The sequence below is a fragment of the Bos indicus genome, chromosome 22, assembly GCF_029378745.1.
Source record: "Bos indicus isolate NIAB-ARS_2022 breed Sahiwal x Tharparkar chromosome 22, NIAB-ARS_B.indTharparkar_mat_pri_1.0, whole genome shotgun sequence".
Classification (NCBI taxonomy): Eukaryota; Metazoa; Chordata; class Mammalia; order Artiodactyla; family Bovidae; genus Bos; species Bos indicus.
This window is the reverse complement of record NC_091781.1, coordinates 52,728,865-52,753,545: the sequence shown is the minus strand read 5'-3', so window position 1 is coordinate 52,753,545 and position 24,681 is coordinate 52,728,865. Positions and strand designations below refer to the sequence as shown.

Here is a 24,681-nt window from a genome sequence, read left to right as displayed (position 1 = left end):
GCACTTACTCAGAACTCAGGTCCAGCTCCCCCTTCTCTGTACTAGCAAGCAGAGGAAGCAATGTCCCTGGTGAACTGGGGGGAAGCAGGCACCCGCCTGTCATACACCAGTAACGTGACGGAGCAGGGGAACGGACACTAGAGAGGGCTGGGGAGCAGGGAGGCTTTTGCCTTGGGACACGGGGCTTCGTGGGATCGGGGCCTGTGAATATGGCACAGACTGGGACCCAGTGGGACCAGAGGAGGACATTTCTAGGGGAGAGAACAGGGGCAGGAGCTGGAGAGCAGGGAGGGCAGCAGACAGGTTTGACTGTCGAAGGGAAGTAGTCAAGGGTGGGGCGGGGGGCAGGGGGAAGCAGGGTTTGAGAGCTTGCATGAGAGACTGCCTGCAGGGCCAGGGCAAAGGTGGGTCTGCAGAGTCAGGGCTGCAGTGAAAAGTGGGGGGTTGGGTTGTGTGACTCGGACACATCTGCTCACTGAGAGGCCATTTACTAACTCTCAAGTGTCTCTGTCTTTCTCATCCCCAAGTCCAGGCCCCTGAAGGCCAGTGTGGCCCTTTGGAGACTGTCAGAACCCCATCAATGGGAAGCATCTCCCCTGACCTCTCTCCTCTCCAGCCCTGGAGAGTCTTGATTGAGACAGACTGTGAAGAATTCTACCACTTCCTAGCGATTGTTGCTGAAAGCAGAATCCTCATTCTGGAGAGGAGATGGGGACCAGAAAGACGGGGGTAGAGGCTGCTTTTCACATCAACTGGATCACTCGAGGTGCTAGAGTCCCTGGTTTCCAACCAGACTCAGAGTGGACACCAGTGCTCTTACCGCAGCCAAAGGGCTCCAGCAGCGGCTGGGAGACACCATCACCGAGGGTGGACACGCCTGCCCACAGGCCATCTCCATCAACCTCCCCAGGGGACTTACACGGCAGGTGGTCACCTGGCTCCAGGCATCTTGTCTGTAAATGAAGCACTGACCTTAGCCGTCAATCTGCTGTCTAATCTGAAGGCCCCTTCTGGCTCTGCAGTTGTGCGGAAAGGGTCTGACAGCAGAGCTGCCCCGGGAATCTCCCGAAGCCCTGTCAGGAGGCCCCAATTCAGTAGGTGTGGGCGAGGCCCAGCCAGAGGATGGGTGAAAGGGCCCTGGTGAATCTGAACTGTGGTGAGTGGGCACCGATGCTGACAAAGCCAGGGAGTGTGCGGGGAGTGAGGCTGCAGCATCGCACCACCTCAGGGCTGCCCTCAGGCAAGGCTGCTGTCACTCGTTAAAGGACAAGAACCAGCTGACAACTGCTGGAGAGCTACCACAGTCCTGGGGGAGGGGCATGCCCACGGCATCCTGGGGATCCCTATTCTTCACCAGTTCAATCCTCTTCCAGGGACCTCTGTGAGGACACCACGGGCATGTCTGGCAAAAACCAGAGCCCAAAACCGTTCTCCATTCCAGCTGTTCATGTGGTGAAACCAGTCAGGGAAGCTCAGCTTTGCCCCTTCTTCTGGAGGCACCTGCAGCCCTCTGCTCAATGCTCCCTAGTATCTCTGAGGGTCCTTGGATTGGCCCGCTAAATCCTTGGGCACAGTGCCCCCGGAACCCTTGGGCCCCTCCTGTCCTTCCTGCGTGCAGGTCCAGAGGCCAATTCCCTTGGCACCTGCTGACAGTGAGGCAAGCAAGGTGAGTTTCTTTCCCCTCTCCCTCCAGCCTGCTCCAGCATGGCCACTGTATGTGGACTGCAGTTCAGAGACCCCCAAGCCCACTCCCTCAATGTCATACCCAATGAGGGGAGGGCCTCACCAGAGGCCACCTAGCAGGGTGGAGCTGGAACAGTTCCTACCCTGAGGCCTAGAGAGGCCCGCACCGCCCTGGGGCAGAGCTGGGAAAGAAGCAGGTCAACAGAAGATGACTCATGGGAAAAAAAAAAAAAAAAACCCAATAAAGGAAGCGATCACTAGCAGTTTGGAGCCTCTGACCAGGACAGGAGAAATGGAATGACACCCCCCACGACACAGGAACTTCACTTACAGCCCAACAGACCAAAGTCAGACTTACGGAAGAATGCCAGAAGTCAGCAAGATGGATGGAAGGCTCTTTACAGATCCCCTAGTCCACCATTTTACAGATGGCAACACTGAGGCCCAGAGCGGCTCAGGCACGTGAAGGCAAGGCTCAGGCAAGGAGAAGTCAGGGTCTCTTTGCCTCAGAGTCGAGGAGGTCATCCAAGACTGGCTGGAGAGTGGTGGGGGACAGACCACCAGCTCCAGGGCCACACCCGTCACCCTCACCCCAGTCAGGACTCCAGCAGCATCTCCCTGGAGAAACTGGACCTCATCTCCTCAAAGAGCCAGAGTCACCTCCAGGGCCCATCCTGCCTTCTGCCCCCTGGGCCAGGCCGGGCCAGGCCCGGGCCACGGGCATTCCACAGCGGCCCTCTCAGCGCTGCGGTGTGTCCAGGAGAAGCCGAGCTACCGTGGCTCCCTGGAGCTCCAGCGGCTGGGCAGGCGATGTAGCCTCATGTCCTCCTTCTGGATGTGCTCGTAGCAGGACTGGCAGGAGAGAGGCGAGGCTGGAGCCAGCTGGCCTGCCAGCCCCCAGTCTCGTGCAGAGGCTTTAGGGCCTAACACGGGTGCACCCGCTCCCAGGTCTGGACCACTGTGTCTCCAATCAGCCCTCAGCCACAGTCTGCAAGGAAAGGGGCCCTTCCCTCTCCTCCTGTGCTCAGGGACGCCGCCTGGAATACACTCAGCCCTGGGAGCCGAGGGCCGGGATGTCCTCTGCCCACTTTCCCCCACTCAGCCCCTTTTAACGAGGGCTAGAGCAGGGGCTCTGTGAGGACCCCTCCCACGGAGACACACACTAGCTGTGAATTTGAGCGCATCCCCGTGATGGTGTCTGGGGCAAAAGGGGTCTGCCCCAGAGGCCAGGGCATTCCTGCCTTGGCCAACAGCTTCCATCCCTCACCTCCAGGGCCGTGAGCAGGAAGTCATACAGGCCTCCTGTGTGGAGAGGGTCCATCATGTCACGGATCAGGTGGATCTCGGCTCCCAGGTGCTGGATTCTGGAGCACCGCCGCCGCCACCACAAGAGGGAGAAGGGGACCCATCAGGACAGGTGCCCAGCAGCTGGGAAGGAGCCCTGGTCTGGGTGGCTAGACACCTGGGCTGTGGTCCCCTCTGTGAGTGGTACCCATGGGACCCTGGGTGGGCCTTTCTGGGCCTCAGCTTCCCCATCTGTCCCAAGAAAGGCTTTGCCCATAGACGGTAGTGTTCAAAGGCTTTGCAGTATGTCTTGGTTGGGGGCAGGCAGGGTGGGAAGGGAGGCTCCTGGGCCCACCCCCAGCTGGGGCTCACTGGGCACGAGACACCACGTAGATGAGCAGCGGCAGCAGGTCGTCCATGGGCAGCTTGTGCTCCCGGCCCAGCACCCGCGACACGGTGGCCTCGATTTCCCCGTATGTCCGCTCCAGCACCTCCAGCTTCTCCCGGGGGTCCACCGTGGTGCTGCAGCAGGGTAACTGGCTCCAGATCAAGGCCCTCGGGTTCAGTCCCAAACGGGGTCCCCACACTCCTGCCTCCCACGCCCCTCTCCCCAGGCTGCGGACTCACATCATCTTCTGCAGGCACTCCGTGGCCGACAGGAAGCACTTGTCTCTGACCAGGAAGTATCTCTGTGTGGTCGGGGGAGGGGGTTAGATGAGGCCTCCCCTTCCCAGGGCTGGAGCTGGTCCCCAGGCTCCTCACCACCCACCCCTTCCTCATCACTGGCTTCAGCACCAGAGGGCTGAGCGACCCAGGGCAAGTCGCAGCTCCACTGTAAGCGTCAGTTTACTTGACTGTAAAGTGGGGTAAACAGTCTCCAGGAGGTGGGAGGATCAAGGTGGATAGAGGAGAACCGTAACAGCCAATGGTCACTGGGTGCTGCCCAGTTCTAAGTGCCTTGGTCAACAGCTGCTGAATCCCAGGGCTTGTTGAAACACAAATTCCAAGTTCCCTCCCTGAGTTTCTGGCTCAGTACGTTTGGTGTGGGTCCAAGAATTGGCCTTTCTAACTAGTTCCCAGCAACGCTGATGCTGCCAATCCAGCAAGCACACTGAACACCAGTGCCTCCTCTGTTCTGGCCTGCCCCTCCTCCCGCAACAATCGCATGAGGCAGTACTAGTACTGCAGCAGTAGGTACTTCCACAGATGGGGAAACTGAGGGACAGAGATCAAATATTCCACCCACAGCCATACAGCCAGTAAAAGGGGTGGAGCCTTGGCTTGAGGCTGGTCACTGTGGCTGCACACTCACCCACATGGAAAACCAGAACACTGCAGAAAGCTTGCCGTCTTCTCCCTCACCCACCTCTGCGGCCTGAGACCGTGACTACGAGGGTAACCCGGGGCCCAGCTGAGGCTCAGGCCTCCCTCTCCTGGGCAGGTAACCGGCTCACCCTCTCACCTGATTGGTCGTCAGTGTGAGGTCCTTGAGGGGCCACAAGTGCCTGAAATAAGACGGGAGATGGGAGGCTTTGCCCTCTGAGTCAGAGGGCAAATTCCCTGCATCCCCGTGTCCCCCAGGAGGGCTGAGCACGGGAAAGAGGCTGGGGATGCACAATGCCATCTGGGAGGACTTGTGTGGAGCCCAGGCTATAGGAGGCCAGGAGGGATTCCCTGAGAGGGCAGCCCTCCATGCAGCCCCAAAACACAGTGAGCAGAGAGAGGGACGGTGCTGCAGGCCAGGGGACCCTCCTGCACAAAGTCCTGGGGGTCCATCCAGAGAGCTCAGCTGTGGAGACTGCTCCAGGGGCTCGGTGAGCTGGCACAGGCTGTCGAGAAGTAGGGATGCCATTCAAGGGAAGTAGAGCCAATGAAGCAGGGAGGCCAGCATGGAGGAGGTGGCACTGAGGCGGCAGAGGAAAACCCTTGGGAAGCTGTGGACAACCAGGTCTCTGGGCTGATGACTGGTCAGATGCAGGAAACATTCACCACAACAGAAAGGGGAACAAGGGTTTTGGGGGAAGGGAGGATAGGAAGCACCATTACCTTGAGAAAAGGGGGACCAGGTTTGGGAGGCAGGAGTGCCTTCATACCCTCAACACTCAGATCGAAAGGGCATGGAGGATAAAGGATGTTCTGATTACTGAGGGTAGAAGGGAGGCCCTGACCTGCTTCCAGAACAGTCCTCAGTTTCCCCCTTGAGGATCATCTCTCTCCCACTCTCAGTCCAAGAGCTGGGAGCAGGTGATATTACCCCAGCCCCAGCAGTAGATACTGAGGTCAGCCTGGCCAATCTAGGCCACAGCCAGCATTCAGGGGCACATTCAAGAACCTAGCCATGCCAGGGAGGAACTTTAGAGGCTCTGCTAGAGCTGTTGAGAAGGAAACTCCAACTCCTTGTGGGGACTGAGCTGAGAGAGTATAAACCTCAAGTGACTGGTTCTGTTTGTCACCACACGGGGAAACCAGAGACACACCAATAGAGAGAGGGGTCACTTCCTTTTTCATGCAGCTGAACACCTAGATCCAGCCATACCTGAATCTAGCCGTCCTGGCCACACCCTAGAACTTCATGGGTACATAAGCCAATTAACCTCTTCCCTTTTTCTCTGAAGACTACTGGAGTTGAGTTTGCATCCTCTGCTACATAAGAACTCTGGCCAAGGTGGCATGGTGGGGAGGCTTACTTCTGCACGTCCAGGAACTCAAGCAGCCTAGCGTCAGGGAAGAGGCTCAGGTGGGTGATGCCCTGGCTGTAGAGGCTGTCCTCTCTCTCATGAAGCAGCAGGTAGAGGGTGAAGAGCTCCGAGTAGAAGCTGGGCAGCATGAGAGGGAGCACCAAGCTGTGCACCCGCAGGTCCCTGAGTGAGAGCCACCAGGACAGCTCAGGGTCAGCAGGGCGCGTGTGGGGGTCTACCTGGGCTGCCCCCAAGAGCCCACAGAAATCTGCATTCCACCTCAGCATGCCTGCCTGCAGCCTCCCCCATCCCTGAGAAAACCCTTCCCAGCCCCGTTCTCAGTCATCTCACAATCAACTGCCATCTGTGACCACCTCATGCTCTCATTCAGCTTTGAGAACCAACATGGCAAGTGAGGTTGGGTTTTGATCCGCACTTGACTGAAAGCAAAACCCAGCCCTGATAGACGAGCGACCTGCAGCAAAGCTGTCAGCAGTCACTCCGGGCTAGTCCAGTTCGGCCTCCTAGCTTTCTGTGCTTGCCAGGACTCAGGGGGAAGTTCTCCCTAGGTCAGTAGACCCTAAGGTCTAACCCTGTTTCCCATGCCTCCTGCAATGCAGTAACAGAAATCCCCCTCCCCCTCTGATCAGGAGCCCTGGGCCTGGGATCTGAAGGCAAGTTGTGAGGTTTGGTCTCGGGGTCACTGGGCCGAGAGATTTAATGACCCACTTAATTCCTGCTCTGTGTGACCTCAGGCTCAGCCTCTGCCGGGCTGTTTCCCCATCTATGTACAGGAAGAAGGAGGTGCCTGAGGGAGCGGCTCACCCTCCAGGCACCTAAGAAATGAAGCTGGGATAATATGTTCAGAACAAAGGTGCATTTGATGCATTGTGACAGTGTCCCTTTCCAGGCTGCTCAAGGAACAGAGATCACAGGTCTTTATGATTCCTGAATGGTCAATATAAACAGAGTGTGGTCAACAGCATGAATCCCCAACATTTCCTCAGAAACACCTCTCTTCCCTGAGGGAAGTCCCAGGAGCAAGGTACAAGGATCCCCTGGACCTGAGCCTGGCTGCACCAGTGGAGAAGACCCCATAGACTTCCTGGGGGCAGTCACCTTGTCTCTGCATCTTCGTCCTCCTCTGGGGCCTGGCCCTTGCGCTGTAATGCAACCTGCAGCAGGCCCCTGTGAACCAAAGAGAGGGGCGGTGTGGCTGCCATCTTCCACAGAACGCGTCCCCAAGGCCAGGCAGGTGGGTTCCGCTCCCAGAACCATGAAGCATGAGGCTAGCAGAGCCCAGCTGCCAAACCTCAGCAGTGAGGGGGATGGGAGTACAGGAGGTCCATGTGAGTGTCCTGGAACCCGGACAGAACGAACTACAGCATTGAAGGTTTCAGTTTATAATGTTTGATGGGGTCACAGCTCAGCCAGGACAGGACAGGAGATGGGGTGTGAGTCCAGGTCAGGATCAGCCTGCAGTGGGGTTAGAGCCAGCCCAGAGCCTGGCGGGGGCTTGGACTCTGGCAGCAATCAGGCCTTGTTATCACCTCCCCACTGTCTCACCCATATGCTCACCAGCGGCACACTAAACAACCCATCCTCTGTTTCTCTCAATCCAGACCCAAGGCAGAGGCACCATTCCTACCCCGCGCAGAGGCAGAGCTGAGGCTAGAAAGGGCAGAGCCCCCCGCCCTGGGGACAGGGCAGTGGTTGTCCCCAAGTGCCACCGAGCTCACCTGTAGGCAGCCCAGAGCTCCTGGGCGTGCTGCTTCACCTCCTCCTGCGCCAGCCCCTGTAGGTGCTTGTTGGCCCCGATACCTGCGTATGTGGCCTGGAAGGTCAGCATCAGCGTCCGGAGCAGCTTCCCCAGGGGATGCAGAGAGTTGCTCAGAGCCTGGGCAGGGGCGATGGCCACAAAGAGATGCTCAGCACCAGGGCAAGACCCTGCTTCTCAGACAGGAGCACCGCGGCCTCTCAGCAAGGCCTGTCCCCTGCAGTCAGCACCCTCCCCTGCAGCCTCACCTTCCTGAGGCACTGCTGCAGGGCCTCAGGCTCCCGGTGCTGCAGCAGCTCCTCCAGGAGGTCCTCCATCCTGCCCGCCTGGTCCTCGGGGCAGGTCCTGGGGCACCACACACAACGTCTCACCCATGCCCGGGCCCGCCCCCTCCAGAAAGCCTTCTTCCCCCTCCCCCACCCACCCAGAGCCCACTGCCCCCAGCCCTGGGTCTGGACACCCCGTGGGCACACACACCCCACACGCCTGGGCCTCACCTCTCACAGCACAGGTACTCCTGCGACTTGCGCAGCTCCCTTGAGCTCTGCACGTGGAAGCCCAGCAGGGCCTCCCGCAGGTCCCCAGGGCAGCCGGCACGAACAAAGTCCCGGAAGGCGCCATAGACACCCTGCCAGCGGCTCTCCACGGGGAAGACGCCCTGACCCAGCTGCCTGCGATGGAGGTGGTGGGAAACGTGGACAGGGAGGGAGCCGTGTAGGACCCTGTCCAGCCCTTGGAAAGGTGGGGATATCCAGCCTGGCCAGAGTTAGGGCCCGGTGGGGTGGATGGACTGGGGTACGCAGAGGGGTCTGACCTCCAAGACTCCAGGAGGAGAAACAGGAGGCAGAGAAGGGTCAGAGAGAATCTACTCCACGGTAGAGAAAAGAGACAGGGGCACACAGAGCCCTGGAAAGGAAACAGAAAGATCTGGAGAGCTGGAGGCCAAGTCCAGAGACTGGGGTCTTGGCCTGAGAGGTGAGGGCCCAAAGCCCAGGGTTCCCCGACTCTCCCTCCTCCCACACCTGGTTCCTTCCTGAGCTTGATCCTGTCTCGGTCGCTAGGCCCAGGGGTCTGGCTGTGTGCGTGTCTGGTGAGCACTGCCCTCCCCTGTCACACTGACAGATATCCCTACACCTGCACCTAACCCGGGCTCATGCCCCTAGGGTTTGCCATCCACTTCTAGCTCCTGCTGTCAGAGAAAAAGAAACATGCTGGGATGATGTGTCAGGTAAATCAACTTCTGAAATGCTGGCTGGCACCATTAGAACCACCAACCACATCTCAACAGACAATACAAGAGTCACCACTTGAACACCTATTTTCCCAAGGAAGAACTCTGTCCCCAGAAGGAAGAAGTCTATCCACTTCTCAAATACCCCATGATAAGGAGTGTGAATCCACTTCCAAGTTTCCCTTTTCACCCTGGCTGCCAGGGAATTCAGAGTCAGGCTAATGCTCAATTATACTGCCTATCTGCACCTCCTTTTCTTTTAAGCTCAACTCATACTTTAGTTGTCTATTTTATTCTCATTTGCTTAACTATCTTGTACTTTCCTAGAAAAAAAAAACAGAGTCTAAGCAAAGGCTATACACAGCATTTTTCTTCAGTTCTGTGGCATGTGGAGTTATCACCACATGGCCCTTGATTCCCAGAGTCTCTGATAAGGGTTGTGTGACCTGAGCTTTCTGAACTCTCCAAAGAGCTAAGAGGAGGTACAGAAAAGCCCTTCTAACGAGACCTGAGTCTTTGGGGTAGAAACACGGGCACCCACAAGCACAACCCCCAGAAAGGCTCCAGAATGCACAGGCCAGGTGGTCAGGCTCTCACCTCTTGCAGGTACTGCTTGGATCTGGAGGGAGGGCAGCTGTGTCCAGCACACCCTGGGTATGCAGTCCTCTCCCTGACACGCTGCCAAAAGAGCCCTCCAGGGTGAAGCCATTGGGGAAGGTGACCTTGCCCTGGAAGCCGGGAGAGGAATGCAGGGATGTCTGTCCATTTGTCTGTTCAGCTGCCCTTCCACCCAATCATGACAGGCCTCATGCCCATCATCCTGGGCCACAAAGGCTGGAAATGGACGGGCGGCCTTCCCACCATCCATTCAATCTGCCCCACCCCAAGGGGCTCCTTCACCCTTGCAGGAGCTCTGACTGAGACCTGTGCCCACCACCAAGGGACTTGTCTCTGAGGTAGAAGATGGCAAGGGAATCACAGTAGGGACTCAGAGGTCAGAGTAGGGGGACCACCACAGAGGCTGGGAGCGGGGAATAAGTCCAGAAGTAGGCAGTGGCCTTAGGGAAGGCGTGAGGTATTAGTGGCCCCAAGAAGGGGCAATTCCTTGCTGCATGGGACTGTCCCATTCACGGACGGCATTCTTGGTCTCTATCCATTAGATGCGACCATACCCTCCAGTCATTACAAAGAGAAAACAGCCCCTACGTGTCCAAAGGCTCCAGGAGGGATATAACTGCCTACTCCTGGGTCAGCTCGGGCAGAAGCTTCCTGAAGGACAATGCCTTCAGGGGACCCCACTCAAGGCACTGATGGTACTAGTAGAGGTCCCTAACTCTGGAGCCAGCGGGAGAAACAAGAGACCACCAGACCCTCTGCACCTAAGGCAAGCCTGCCTATGCCCTCTTGACTCATACCCAATCAAACTGCACCTTCGTGGCAGAGAAAGGTCACTGCACATGCCCCCTAGATATAGTGGAGATGGGAGAGGCCCCCCCTACCTTCTCCACCCACCCTCAGTCCTGGGTCTAAGCAGGGAGATTATAGATTCTGGCCAAGGTCACAGCGCAGAGTGGAGAAGGGTCTCAGTGGCTCTCACCTTCCCCACGAGGGTCAGGTCCCTGGTAAAAGTGCCCTCGTATAAGGAATCATCATCAGAGAGAAGGATCCCTGGGCCCTAGAGAAGGAGTGGGGAGGGTAGGAGCAGTGGGTTAGGAAGGGCCAGAAGGCTGGGGGTAGGGAGAGGAGAAGGGTCCTGAGCCCTGGCACACCTCCTAGGACTGTGCCCAGGTGGGATGCCAGCCCTTGGACTGCACAAACACCATGCACCTCGATCCTGGGTTACTCTGACTGATACCCTCAGACCTGGCTTCTCCCCTCCAGCAGCCTCTCTCAGGAAGTTTTCTGGGGGACCCTTCCTTCCCACCTACAGCTCAGGAAGTGCTGGGCTTTTCCTGAACCATCTCTACTTTCCTGTCACTGATGCCAGGGGCAGCGGAGTTCATCAGGCTCCCTTGCGGCTCTGGTTGCCAGGAAGCTTCAGAGCCAAATGGGATACAATTTGTGTTCTTATTTTTAAATCTATTTTATGTGCCTATTCTTATCTTTTCTTCCTCCTTCAACTCCTTCCAGAACAAAGTGTAGCTAAACAAACAAGCCACAATATCAATAACAGCCATCAGGCCGAGCCATACTATATGCCAACCACCTGGCAGGGTGTGGGTGAGACAGAAGGTGGGGGTTGATATGCCCATGCTCAGGATACCTGGGCTTGAGACTCATTTCTGTCACTCAACAGAATGTGACACTAGGCAGGTTCTCTGACCTCTCTGAGCCTCACATTAGTCACTCATACACTAGGGACGACGACACGAACCCCAGGGCTACTGGGAGGATCCCACGAGACCACGCTGGGAGGCCTAGCCCAGAGCTAGGCACCAGGGTTTCCCTGGTGGCTCAGCTGGTAAGGAATCTGCCTGCAATGCAGCAGGAGACCTGGGTTCGATCCCTGGGTCAGGAAGATCCCCTGGAGAAGGGAATGGCAACCCACTCCAGTATTCTTGCCTGGAGAATTCCAGACAAGACAGAGGAGCCTGGCGGGCTATAGTCCGTGGGGTCACAAAAGAGTCAGACGTGACTGAGTGACTAACACTCCCATTTTCTTTTTTTCAGGCACCCAGTTAGTGGTCTATCAATGTGGGCAGAGGAGGCTGCTGGCATTCTCATTACCATTCACTTCATTACTGCTATTCCAGTGAGTCATTATAATAGGTAGGTAACCTGAGCTGCTGAAGGGAAAACTGAGGCTGGGAGGGGCAGGGACTCAGCCAAGGCCAGAGTAGGCAGGTGGCAGAACTGGATTCTGGCCCAGGGTTGGGCTCGCTCTAGCACATCAGAACCCTGATTCCTGCCCCATCCACCCCTGACCAGCTTCAGTTCAGCTCAGGACACACGTGGGTCACCGTACTCACCACCATCTTGTCTGCCTGGAAGGTGCCCTGGTAGCAGACACCCGCCTGGGTGACCATGACCCCTGGGCCATGGCGCTGGTCAGCCTGCCACATGCCAATATAGCGCTCACCCCTGGGGGGTGGGGGGGAGAGAAGATGGCCGGAGTTGGATCAGAATTGTTCCCACGTACCTTCTGTGTGCTCTGCTGGCATGGGACCAGGGTGGGGGGGCAAGGGGCAGATAAGGAGCCAGGACATGAATTCACTCAAGTCAGACATGGGGAGGTGAGATTAGGACTGACAAGAGGAACAGAGGGTGGAGGAGAAAGGAAGCCTGCCTGGGGGAGGGCATCCTGGCAGGCTTCTTGGGAGAGGTGGCAGGAAGGACAGATGGAGTGAGATTGCCACTGTGACACATGCAAAGCCATGGCGGTATCAGTACATGTCAGATATGTGGGGACGTTCAGTGGTCTAGAGGGCTTCCCTGGTGGCTCCACTGGTAAAGAATCCGCCTGCTAATGCTTGATCCCAGGGTTGGGAAGATCCCCTGGAGAAGGGAATGGCTACCCATTCCAGTATTCTGGCCTGTCCATGGGGTCGCAGAGTCAGACACGACTGAGCGACTTTCACTTCACTTCACTTCAGTGGTCTAGAAGGCTGGGGGGTACACAGGTGTCATGGCACGGATGAGTTCAGAGGAGCAGGAAAGGCCTCGGATGCCAGGCCAAGGACACTGGGCTTTGTCTCAGCCCAGAGAACCTGGAAGGGCTGTGACCCTTTGAGGGGACCAGATCTTGGGGGCACAAACTCCTCTCTGACAGAGCGAAGGGCTGGAGTTGGGCGGGGGGGTGCATCTGCAGTCAAGGTCAGGGTCCCTCAACCTGAGCCTCAGCAGCAACTGAGGGCGTGGAGTGGAAGTGAGGGGCTTCAGAAAGACTCTGGGAGACAGACAGAATGGACCCACTGATGACAGGGAACCCACGCCTAGAGGCATTTGGTCTGTGAGGGTCCTCTCTCTCCTTAATCCTGCTGGGGGCGCTGCAGAGTGCTCACCTGTCGCTGTCCTCCTCGACACCGTAGCCACTCCGCTGGCCCCTCTCCCAGTGGCCTGTGTACCGCAGGGGCCGAGGGGCCTGTGGGGCACTCTCAAGGACCCCGAATCCATGGCGCAGGCCCTCCTGGAAGTAGCCCTTGTACACCTCGCTGGTGCTGTACCTGAGGAGGGTCACCAATGGCTGGCCCTGCCTCCCAGAGGACGTGCCCAGCCCACAAGGCTACCCCTCGTCAGATGAGGGTCACTTACTCACAGATGCCATAGCCGCACATGCTGCCTTCCCGCCAGTGGCACTTGTAACAGTCAAACTTATCTTCGGAGGCCTGGGGCACCAGGCGGATGCCAAAGCTGCCAGTGTGGGTGGGCAAGGAGGGTGGTCAGCACTGGGGCCACGGCCCTGCCCCAGACACCTGTCACACCCCCTCCATGCCCAGGAGTGTCCCTGCTTCCGAGGTGCCTTCGCAGACAACGAGGAGAATCTTATAGGCGATCAGGTCCCTCTTCTTCCTAAGGGCCCCTCAGGATACCCCACCTCCACCCCACCCCCATGACTCTGAGATTCATGGCCCTAGCCATGGCCCTTCTGGCCCTAGCCCACTCCCTCCATGACCTGCCCTCTCCTCAGAGCCTAGTTTCCCCTTTAGGACAATGAGTGGAGCTAGACCAGAAGGCCTCCAAGTTTCTGCTGGAGGTTTGGGAATTTAGGGTGGGGCCAGGCCGGTGACAGTGATGGGGGTGGGAACCCCCACCACGCAGCCCCATGTCAGCCCCAGCCTTACCCGTGCTCCAGGCCCTGGCAGAAATCCCCCACGTGATTCCGCCCATCTGGCCACTTCAGGGTTCCCCTGGAACACAGTCGAGGTCCACAGTCACAGGTCCATGGGTGTCAGGCCCACCAGACCATCCTTCAGCATACACAAGTCCCCCAGCCGGCCTCCACCATACACTCTCTCAGAGGCCTCGATTGCCCTTGGACTGGACTCTCTGCTCCCACTGGGGCTCTTCCCTAAGCTCTACGACCCTGTATGGGCTCTCAGCCCTTCCCTACTCCTGGCACAGCTGCCCCTGCAGCCTCACGGAGGGCACTCTACACGCAGCAGGGCAAGTTCTACCAGGTTGCCTTGTTCCCTTGACCAACAGGAATCTCAGAGATAACCTTCAAGTTCAAGCCAAGCACTAGGAGTCAGTGGGGTTTCTACCATCCTCATCTCCTCTTCTGACACAGCATTGCTTTTTCTGTGTTTTTGTTCACAGGCTTCCTGAAGCCCTTTCTGGAAGTAGGCAGGGTATCAGAAATGAGTGGAATGCTTGCCAGCAAAACCTTGGCAAGTCCCTTCTGCTTTCTGGGCCTTAGTTTCGCCAGCTGTGGCACAAATTAGGGCCACATTCTTCAAAAGCCTATCTGCCTGTAGAGTCGTATAGATCTGCAGTTGAGGCCAGGCTCCCCCTAGAACCTACCCTGAGGCCTGGAGAAAGTCAAGGTTTCTGCATCTACAAAGGGCATGCTAACACTCCCTCAGGCCATTCTTATAAGGGCCACCAGAAAACGCTACACAGACACTAGTTATTCTTTCACCCGCCTTGAGAACAGAACAGTAACTGTGGGCCCTGCAGTCTGGCCTCCTGATGCCTGTCCCGGGCTCCCCAGCCTCACCGACATCAAGACTATTTGGCACAAACCTATTATGGGCCAGTGCTGTTCAGGAGGACTTAAAAATTGACAGAATTGACCAGAAAGGGTAACAGCCTCTGGTTCATGCCCTGAGGCAATAAGGTCCATCCGGTCCTATGTGCTCCCCAGACTCCCAGGAGGACCCCTGCCTTGCTTGGCCCAGAGCCTCGGTCACTCACTTGCCATGGGGCCTGCCCCAGTACCACTCGCCCTCGTAGGTGGCCTGGCAGAAGCGGCCCTCTGCACGGAAGGTGTATGCTCCACAGCGGCAGGTGGGGGGTTCAGAAGACTCCAGGCCCGCTCCCAGCACCGGGAAGTCCTTCTTCCCACGCAAGGCCTGGCACACAGCCTGGGTAACCTTCCATTGCCAGACCACCTGGGGGAGGACAGGGGAAACACAGGACAGGTCACTGCTGCTGGAGGCAGCCCCTCCAGGAAGCCTCCTGGGGTGGCCCCAGGTACCACCCCCCCCCAACACCCCACTCTGTCACCTGGGGGAAGCTCCAACAGTTCCACACTGCTCCCTAGGGCCTCATCCAGATCTGAGATACTGACTTGCAGTTTGGGGCCTTCCCAGAGCGGCCAAACAAAACCATCAAGCAGGCCTCAACACTGGCTTCACAGAGAAAAATACCTGCTCTCTATGGCAGTCTTATGCCTGCGTCCAGGCAGACGCCTGATTCACTCTGGCCATGGCTCCAGAGGCTTGACATTCCCAAGGAGCCTCCAGGGCAGTATCCTTATGCCCTCCCCTTACCCTCCTGTCGCCTTCCCTTCCTCCCCCAATCCTCATCCCCGAGTTCACAGTCCACCCACACTCACCAGGCCCTGCGGGTCCTTGGAACAAAAGGAGAACTCTTCCTCGGGTGTGAGGAGGTGAAACGTGCACCTAGACAGATGGAGGTGATGAGTCAGCCCCAGTTCCATTCAGAAGGGAGCTGCGGGCGGGTCCCAGTCAGAGCCCTGGGGTGGGCAGGTTTCATGGGGTAGAGGGAGGGAAGGCCTGAGGTGTCACTGGAGAGGGGCGCTCACCTGTCCTGCCCAGGTTCTACCCACACCAGCTTCAGATCAAAGGTGTGGATGTTGTGGCCCTGAAAGAAGATGGGGCATAGGTGGGCAAGATGCTCACCTATTCTCTGGTTTGGCCTTGCTCCCAAGCACCAGCTCAGCACGCCCCTGGGTGTCCCCAGGTTGCTCGGTTCAGCATGCCCAGCGCTGAGTCCCCCACCACCCCTGCCTGTTCCCATCTCCGGGGCAGCCCCTCCACCTCCCTTCCCACCCAAGACCCAGGATCAGTCTCCCACAATCCCCCACGTCCTGCTCCATCAGGGCCACCAGAGTGGTCTTCCGGAAATGCAGCTTGGACCTTGTGAGCCCCTTCTGGAAACCTCCCTGAAGTTCCTACGGCCGAGCCTGACACCTGAGACCACACAGAACAGCCCCAGGTCATGTGCCCCCTCCTTTCTCCACTTGCCACAAACTCTCCTCAGCCTGAACCTTCCCTGTGCTGCTCCTTCTACCTGGAATGTCATCCCTGCTCTGAGAGCCAGACCAAACCTCCCTTCCTCTGGAACATCTTGTGTAGTGACCTCTCCCGCCTAGCAATAGCCACAGGAGGAAGTGGCCCCAGGCCCAGGCCTGAAGGGGAGAAGGAACGTGCCAGACATGGGCAAGGACAAGAGAGGGTCCCGCAGAGACAACAGGACGTGCCCAGATTCAGAGGTGAGAAAGGGCTCGGCGCCTTTTAGTGAGGGTCTTGTCAGTGTACCTGGAGCACAGAGGGGGCAGTCGGGGGTGGAGGAAAACTCAAACTGCATCAAAACCCCCAAACCAGGCTTCAGGAGACATAGGTTTGGATAGGCAAGTAGCACCCTTTCCATGCCTCAGCCCCCTCATCTCCCCCAGGCACTTGTCTCTTTCCTCCTTTTCTCAACCATTCCCAAGACCTCTGGCCAGCCCCAGCCCACCTGCAGCAGGACGAGGGCATCATCAAATAGCAGCACGCGCTCTGCCCGCAGTGGGGTGACTGTCACGGGGACGTCCTGGCTGTCTTGCAAGAGTCGGCGAGCGGGGGTGCAGAGTACATCCTGGTGAGGCAAGGAGGGAACTGCAGAGCTCAGGGACCCCCGTTCTTGACACTGCACCAGTCACCCCACTGCCTGCCTCGGCCCCAGGCACCTCCACCCACACTCTGAGCGTCTCCTGGAGGCCCCCAGGTCAGTGACGGGCACTGGGGCTCTGAGCTGGTGGTGCTTCATTCCTGGCTACTCCCAGCAAGACGTCACAACTTCTCCTGAAGCCCTGCTTTGTCCTCCTCCACCCCATCTCAGGCCATGGCCACGACCAAGCCCCCATCAACTCTCACCCAGGCTTCTACAATCCCTGCCTCTCTCTGGCAATTCTTATCCCCTTCATTTGTCCTCCTAATTCTCCTCTCTGGGCCCCAAGCCTGTCATGCCTCATCAGAACACAGGGGATTTTCCCCCTGTAGGGGCAGTGTAGGCAGTGGCTCGAGGGTGCAATCATTCAGTGACATCCCAGGAGAGAGGGTCGGTTCTGTGACCGCTCTTCCAGAGCCAGCAGCTCACATCCCAGCCCAGGAGGTGCTCAACAAATGCGTGAAGATGGCTGGACAGAGAAGTGTCACAGACACTTGCTTTAGCCACTGCCCCATTTGGGTGGGGAAACTGAAGCATGGAGAATGCAGCAGGCAGCTCGAGCCACCCAGGGGGCCCCCACTGGATGGGAGGGTCTTCTCAGAGCGCCCTTCAGGCGTGGAACTCACCCTCAGCCGGCTACTCAGAGTGGGCCAGAGGGCCTGCGTGGCCGTGGCCTGGTCCAGCTCCTGCCTCATGAAGGACTGCAAGTCCCCAAAGAGGCTGGCGGCGTGTATCACCAGCTCCCGGGTGGGGTGACACTGTGGGGGGACAGAGCCACCGGGGCGGGGGCTCGTCAGAACCTTCCCCCACTCTGGGATGACTGCCCCAGCCCTGCCCTGGCCCAGCTGGTCAGGAGTTTGTTCTTTTCTCCCTGCTGGCTCTTCCTCTGAGGAGAGGTCAGCAGAAGGATGCCTCCGGGGGATTCAGGACCATCTGATGATGCTCCACCTGGGCCTGGGCCATGTGTCCTCACACCCAGCACACGAGTCTACATCTGCTCTCTGGGTCTCCGCTGGCTCCGCCAGGGAAGGCCCATGTAACTCAGATACCCCAGGGCAAGGACATGGCCCTTCAAACCCCCAGAACAAGATGATGTCCCCAAGGCAGGCCAGATCCTTTTCAAACAAGGGGTTCCTGACGTAAGGGGTTCCCTGAGCCAGAGGCCCATTTCTCCCGTCCGTCAGCTTCCTCACAGAGGCAGGTCTGGTAAGCATCGATACCGCCCTGGCCCCCTGCCCCCCGCACCCCTGCTACCTACCTCCCCGACGGTGTCCCCGAGGCTCAGCAGGAGGAGCACATACTGCTGCACGTGATGGGCGAGTGGCTGGCGGAGGGCCTGGAGCAGGGCCGTGCCCACCGAGCCCTCGGAGCTCAGGCCAGACAGGACTTGCCGCAGCGCCTTCCGCTGGCCCCGCCAGTACTCACTGAGTGGAGGGAGGGCCAGCGCCCCGTCACTCTCCCTTCCTCTGTTCCCGCACCCACCACCATTGCCTCCTTGCCCTGGCTAATCCCTCAGATCCCAGGACCAATCCCAGACCCCAAAGCTCTCTCCCATGAGAACAGTGGCTGAGGTTTGGGAGGAGCATCTCAGAGACTGAAGGGATCACTGATTACAGCAGCCCTCCCTGAGTAGGAATCAGGAATGCTCCCCTGCCCCAGGGTCACTCCTGCTAGTTGGTGTCTCTGGTTTCTGCTCACAGCCTCCCGAGGCTTCCCTGCCCCTCTTCCGGGGTGTGGATCAGCGTGGGGTTGCCAGAGCCAGGAGCGCTCAGGATGAATCCTGGGCTGTGACACTCACTGCTCTGGGGTCGTGGCTTCCCCACGTCCTCTCTCCCAGACACGCCCCTCTCAGAGGCCCACCGCGGTGCCCTGTGCTCACCTCCTCCTCTTCACTGCCTTCTGAAAGGCTTGCACTGCCACGCAGCATGTGTAGGACTCGATGTACCTGTAGGTAGCACCAGGGATACCCTGCAGGCCCCACCCTCAGGTCCAGACTCAAGGGCCTGCCCTTCTGGGGTTCCTAGATCCTACCCGCTGAGTGGCTACAGCCCTGAGGGCCTGGCTCTGGGCACTGCTGATCTTGAGTCCTCACTGACTCAACCGGACAATTCTAACTCAGTCTTTCTTCCCTGGGAGGTCACCAGGCTCAGATCTGGGGTGTCTGAGCCTGCCCCCAGGCTAACACCCAACCCCAGGGCCGAGTGCAAATCTTTGCCGAAGCCCTGAGCCAGGTGAGTCCCAGCACCAGCCCCCAGCCCACCGGGGCTATCTTACTCCAGGTGGACCTGCAGGACGCGGTCTGCGCTCTGCAGCAGCAGCAGGGACTCCAGGCCGACAGCTTCGGGGCGGCGCAGCCTCTCCCGCAGCGAGTGCAGGCTTTCCTCCGTCACGTCCCACAGCTGCTGGGAGCTGCTGTGCAGCTGCTGCAGGAGCTGCAGGCACTCTCGGCCCCAGGGGTCTGAGGCCTCTGGACCTGGGGCAGGAGCACAAGCACCCCGTGAGGGGGAACAGGGCCGCTCCACCGTCCAGGGAGCACACACAGGCCCTGGCTGGTCACCCGAGGGGCAGTAGCCCCACGAGCCCTGGAGGTCCTTGGGACAGGACTGGAAGCCCACGTGCCCCCTGGAGCTCAGCAAGGGACGGGCAGGCTGCAGTAGTGGGTGGCACCCTTTTGGATTAAACAGGGGCACATTTCCACTTCCTCATTACATAGGGGCAGCACTGATGACCTACGGCCACTGAGTACACACATTCCCCGAGTTTCAGAACTTCCTCAGGTCCAGAATGTGCAGTGATCCCCTGCCATTTACAGACACGCCGACAGAGCTCCTGAGATGAAGGCACCTGCCTAAGGTCACTTCACAGACTGGGCATCCTGCCTTCCAGTCACGCCCTGGGTGACAGCAAGATGAGAATTTGGGCAGAGAATCCAGACCTGTGCCCTGGGAGAGATGGAATATTGTCTCCATGTACAGCAGACCTAGGTTAGAATGGGGTTCAGAGCCTAACTCCCCGGGGTCCCTTTGAGAAGGAAGCAGCCAACAGTTGGGCGTGAGAACCCTGGACTCATCGAAAGCCATCCACTTCAAATGCCACCGCTCCCATCTGCAGTTAGGGTTAGGGTTAGGGTTAGGGTTAGAAGATCCAACCAGGGAGGACTCCTGTCCCTAGGAGGATGGTTCCTGTGGCCCCCACCTTTTTCACTGGAGAGCCTCAACTCACCAGCCTCAAGAAGGGGCTGGAAGACAAGGCTGTTGATGCGGGCAAGGGTGGCTGAGAAAACCTCCTCCAGCCGCAGCAGGGCCGCCTCCTCTGGGCTGCACATGGCCAGGGTGCCAGACTCAGGCCTGTGGACAGAGCACAGATTAGAGCAGCTGTGGGAGCATGGTCAGTGCTCATCTCAGGCCAGATGCCCAAAAGCAAGGCCCAAGACCACCCCACCTCAGAACTGAGTAGGGAGCCCAGGTCACCCCAAAGGGGAGTTCTAAACAGACCAGTGACTCCTATTTATGCTCTACTTGGACCCAGTTGAGGGGAGCCTGAAGGAGTAGTAGAGAGGGCTCAGAATTGCCTAAAGAAACATCTATTTTTACCCAAAAGGCAGATGTTCCTTAAGCCCTCTGGCTTGTTCATTCCCCTGCTCAAACACCCACCATGGCTCCCAAGGGCTCAGAGTAACATCTAGTAGTGATCTGACCTAGCCCCCTCTCCACAGAGTCTCTGGAAACAAGGATATTGTCAGAAGGGCACAGCCTTTTTCTCAAGGTCATGACTCAGGACCCCCTGTCTTGCCTTATAAACAAGAAGAGGTCTGGGGGAAGTAGGGGACTGCCTGCTGGAGCATGAAGGATGAACAGGAAATAAAAGAGGCAGAGAGGACAAGGCATGCAGGTGAGGGAACCAAGAGCACAAAGGCTCGATAGCATGAAGACCCAGGCTTGGCAGGGGGCCCACCAAGAGCTGCCTAAGTGGCTGACAGAGGAGCCATGGAGGGGCTCAGAGTCGGGGACTGGTGATATTCAAAGTCAGACTTGGGGACACGGACTTGGTGACAGCTGCAGACGAGAAGATGCCAAGCAGTGAGAGGGTGAGATCAGTGTGGGCAGGAGCCAGCCCCTCCATGCTCCCCACCTGGCTGACCCTGCAGGACAGGTCCTACTCCACATGTGGGGGCTTTGGGGATGAGCAGGTCTTTGTACCTCCTGCTCTGGAGAGAGGGACCCACCAAGAAGGCAGGATCACCTGAGAAAGGAGCCTCCTGACTGGAGAGAGAGGAAGCAAAGGGCCTAGGTTCAAACCCACCGCCATAGCCAGGCTGCAGCCTCCAATCAGACACAGCCCTCTCCTACCAGACCTGGTAAACGAGGTCATCTGCCCAGATTTCATGACTATACATCTTAGGATTGAAAATTAAATACTCTTTTAACCCCAGACTCTCAGACTCAGCCTCTCTCCAACTCTGACATGCTGAGTTGGTTGACCCGGGGGGAACTAGAGACATAATTTGAGGCAATGCTGGCAGACCCAAAAGACCAAATGGGAAGGGGTCTCATCATCTCCCCCCTCCCAGCCCTAAAGACACTGAAGGGTATTCCAGGCCCCTGGAAGAGCCTATGATTCCCAGGGAATTGGCTCTGGGGCAACAAAGTGAGACAAGTGTCTCAGAACTCTGGCCATGGGCCCAGGCATTCCTGCCCCACCTTTCCTGCTGTTGTTTCAGGAGGGTGAGGCCTTGGGAGGGAGAGGCAGGAAGGAGAAATGACTGGACACCCAGCTGCAGCCTTCTTCTCTTTCTGCTGGCCCTGCAGCAGCCCCAGGCTGCTTTGGAGGACTAGGGGAAGGTTGCTCCAAATCAACTCAGACAGACCAAGCGACCCCAGCCTAGGAGTCAGAGGTGCAGCAAGTGTCACCTGGGCCCATCTGACTCTCACCCACATCTCCAGAAACTGGTGGAACGGAAAGATCCTTTGGAAGGTGACCTTTCCAACCTTAGCTGGCAGTCTGTCAGGGTCAGAGCTGACAGGTGAGGACACTGGCTAAAAGTGAAGGGGGGAAGGTGTGGTTAAAATAGCAGGTACAGACTAGAGACCAGATCAGGGTGAGCTGGGGACCTGCAGCACATAACTCACTGTTGGGAGGCCTTGAACATCAGATCCCAGATACTATTTGGGGCCCACCCCAGCCAATGCCACATTCGAGATGCTCTTCTCCCCCTCAGGTTTCCTCCCCTTGCCACATGGGGCTGCCAGTTGCTACCCCAACCCTGGATGCGTGGCTCACACCTCAGCAGTTCCCACAGGCCCCTTCTGATCTCTGCCCAGTCTTGGCCATTTCCCAGCTTATCCAGAGCCTTGCTCATCTCTGGGCCTCAATCACCTTCTCTATGAAATGGAGAAGACTAAATTATAGCTTTTTACTCTGACTAAATCACAGCTTTTTTAGTCTACCCTAGAAAGGATAACAGAGAAGGCAATGGCACCCCACTCCAGTACTCTTGCCTGGAAAATCCCATGGATGGAGGAGCCTGGTAGGCTGCAGTCCATGGCGTCACTGAGAGTCAGACACGACTGAGCGACTTCACTTTCACTTTTCACTTCCATGCACTGGAGAAGGAAATGGCAACCCACTCCAGTGTTCTTGCCTGGAGAATCCTAGGGACGGGGGAGCCTGGTGGGCTGCCGTCCATGGGGTCGCACAGAATCGGACATGACTGAAGCGACTTAGCAGCAGCAGCAGCAGAAAGGATAAAGGAGCTTCCCTGGTGGCTCAGACAGTAAAGAATCTGCCTGCAATGCAGGAGACCCAGGTTCAGTCCCTTGGTTGGGAAGATCCCCTGGAGAAGGGAATGGCAACCCACTCCAGTATTCTTCCCTGGAGAATTCCATGGACAGAGGAGCCTGGCGGGCTACAGTCCACGGAGTTGCAAACAGTCACCAACCGAGTGACCAACCCTTTCAGAAAGGATAAACTGATGGAGGGGAGCTCTTCTGGGGACCTGTTTCTCACCTTCCCTTACCTTTCAGTGCAGCCTGGGGCCCCTGGAGCTGAGTCTTACAGACCCAGACTGGCAACACTATTCTGGGACCCTTCCAGGTCTGTGGCCCCAGAAGGATCTTCTACCTTTGAGTCACACTGCCCAAAGGAAAGGCCAGAGGCTAAGCATTGCTGGTGAGGTGGTGGGTGGGGAGAAAACTGCATTTGAGGCTAAAAACATCTGGTCTGGTAGTCCTGAGAGCCTCTGCTCCCAGGCTAGGAAGCTCCCAGGCTTCATCCCAAGGGCAATGAAATGTGAGGGCAGGACCCAGGCCAGGCATGAGTGTGCCTGAGTGTGTATGAGGAAGGAGAAAGAGGTGCTGAACCTAACACCACAGGCACCCAGCAGGAGTCTCCTCCCTCAAACAGCAGTCCCATCATCAAGCCACAGCCCGATGGTTAAGGGCATGGCCTTCTTACCCTCTCACTCCATCCAGTTCTAAGGTTCCTTAGGAGCCTGCACAGGAGGTACATATGGGGAAGCTGAGGCCCAGGAAGGAACGGGAGGGCCCAAAGACACTAACTATAGAGCACATACATGGCTCAGACCCAGGCCTCCAGCTCCCAGTCCCATGAAGCTCACTTGAGCTAGGCGGTTCAGAAAGGCTGGGCGACTCACCTCAGGGCACACAGCAAATACCTAGGCTCCCCAGACAGCTTTCACGGTCACCATGGGGCAGGGTGAGGACAGACTGGCTAGCCTTGGCATGCCCAGGTGAGTCAGCTGCCGGTCCTTGCAGCTATCTAACCAGCAGCCAGACCTGCTAGCTCACTCTGGCTCGCTTGCTTGCTCGCTCTCTCTCTCTCTCTCTCTCTCTCTCTCTCTCTCTCTCTCTCTCTCGCATTCTTGGCCTCTCTCCACGCTGGGTCCCTTTCTCCCCTGCCTTCTCCAAGGCCTGGCCCCTCAGGCCCCTTGGCCACACCCTGTCTATGATTTCCTGGTCAGCAAGGAAGTGCTGCCTGCTGCGGAGGCTTTTTCCTGGGCTGCCTTGGAAGCCCCTTGATTATCCAGCAAGCTGGGGCGGTAGACAGAGAGAGGAGGGAGGAGCTGCCCTAGGGAGGGGGCGCTGAGCTGTCACAGCTGACAGGTTCCAGTCCCCACCTGGGCCTCTCCCCCAAACCCTTCCTCTGGGCCTCAGTGGCTCCAGGCACCTTGTCCTAGACCCCACCCCCCATTTTTTCACAGCCTTCCTTCCTCTCCCTGGCCAGGCACACGCAGTCACTGGAACTTCCCAAACATGGGATCTTGTTCCAGTCACCAGGCGTTTGCCCATGCCATTCTCCCTGTGGCAACACTAGACTGCGTCACCTCCTGGCACCAAGTTCCTCAAGCTGGGTGCTGCCCACAAGGTCGCCCAACAGCCCAGGCCAAGCCCCTGGGCACTGCCCTCTTGTCAGGCACGGGACCAGAGAGGCTGTCCCATGGTGACAGGGTGACCAAGGGGCAGGGAGGACGAAGCTGAACCCCGCTGGGAGGGAGGGGCCTTCGGACAAACTCTGACGGGCCCCGAGCGAGCGTGAGTGCCGCTGAGGACTGAGCAGTAGTGGAGGGGCGGCGCGCGGCGGCCCGAGGGGGCGCGGAGACGAAAGTCTCACCTGGAGCGAGGAGAGGGGACAGTAAAAGGGCTCTGCCCCAGACGCGCGACCTCCGCCCCACCCTTACCTGTGAGGCGCGGGAACCCACGCGGGGGAGCGCGCTGCGGTTGCTTGCTCGCGGACGCCCGCCCCTCGCCGGCCCCGCCCCCTCGCCGGCCCCGCCCCCTCGCCGGCCCCGCCCCCTCGCCGGCCCCGCCCCCACTCCTTCCCGGCCCCGCTCCCGAAGGCAACTCCGCCTCTCCTGCCTCCGCCCGGCCTCTGGATGTTGCTCGTGGTCCAGGACAGGGATCGGCAGGGAGGAGGCGGGAAGTGGCGTCAGTCTGCCCCGCGCACGAGGCCTCTCCTGAGGTCTCAGTTTGGCGTCCTCTAGGGTCTGGGACGCAGTCGGGGTGGGAGAAGGAGGAGAGAAGGTGGGAACTTGATTGCCCGCCCCAGCCAACACACACGCACACACACACGCACACACGCGCACGCACGCGCACACACACACACACACACACACACACACACGCTCACGCTCAGGAGAGCCCAGCTACGCCTTAGGAAACATCCTGGAGGGGTCTTTC

General features: G+C 58.3%; 1 protein-coding gene across 9 annotated transcripts; it reads right to left on the bottom strand.

The window, feature by feature from the left end:
* Nucleotides 1-2,066: 2,066 nt before the first annotated feature.
* ALS2CL (ALS2 C-terminal like) lies at nucleotides 2,067-24,260 on the bottom strand. 9 transcript variants are annotated; one of them, XM_070776793.1, is made up of 27 exons: nucleotides 24,183-24,253; nucleotides 21,985-22,272; nucleotides 19,682-19,833; nucleotides 18,761-18,959; nucleotides 18,366-18,431; nucleotides 17,745-17,910; nucleotides 17,113-17,244; nucleotides 16,295-16,414; nucleotides 15,360-15,418; nucleotides 15,150-15,216; nucleotides 14,507-14,703; nucleotides 13,435-13,500; nucleotides 12,905-13,003; nucleotides 12,655-12,816; nucleotides 11,623-11,734; nucleotides 10,251-10,328; nucleotides 9,251-9,381; nucleotides 7,920-8,093; nucleotides 7,671-7,767; nucleotides 7,385-7,542; nucleotides 6,765-6,833; nucleotides 5,655-5,828; nucleotides 4,430-4,472; nucleotides 3,595-3,656; nucleotides 3,340-3,489; nucleotides 2,951-3,047; nucleotides 2,067-2,535 (listed from the first exon to the last, which is right to left on the bottom strand). In XM_070776793.1, the coding sequence occupies exons 2-27, from the start codon at nucleotides 21,996-21,998 to the stop codon at nucleotides 2,455-2,457; spliced, it is 2,925 nt and encodes a 974-aa protein (XP_070632894.1). In that variant the 5' UTR covers nucleotides 21,999-22,272; nucleotides 24,183-24,253; the 3' UTR covers nucleotides 2,067-2,454. The 9 variants fall into 9 exon arrangements, 8 of the variants coding, with proteins under 8 accessions (XP_070632894.1, XP_019840188.2, XP_070632895.1 ...); XM_019984629.2 differs by having other exon boundaries at nucleotides 19,709-19,833; nucleotides 24,183-24,252; XM_070776794.1 differs by lacking the exon at nucleotides 21,985-22,272 and having other exon boundaries at nucleotides 24,183-24,260.
* Nucleotides 24,261-24,681: the final 421 nt, after the last annotated feature.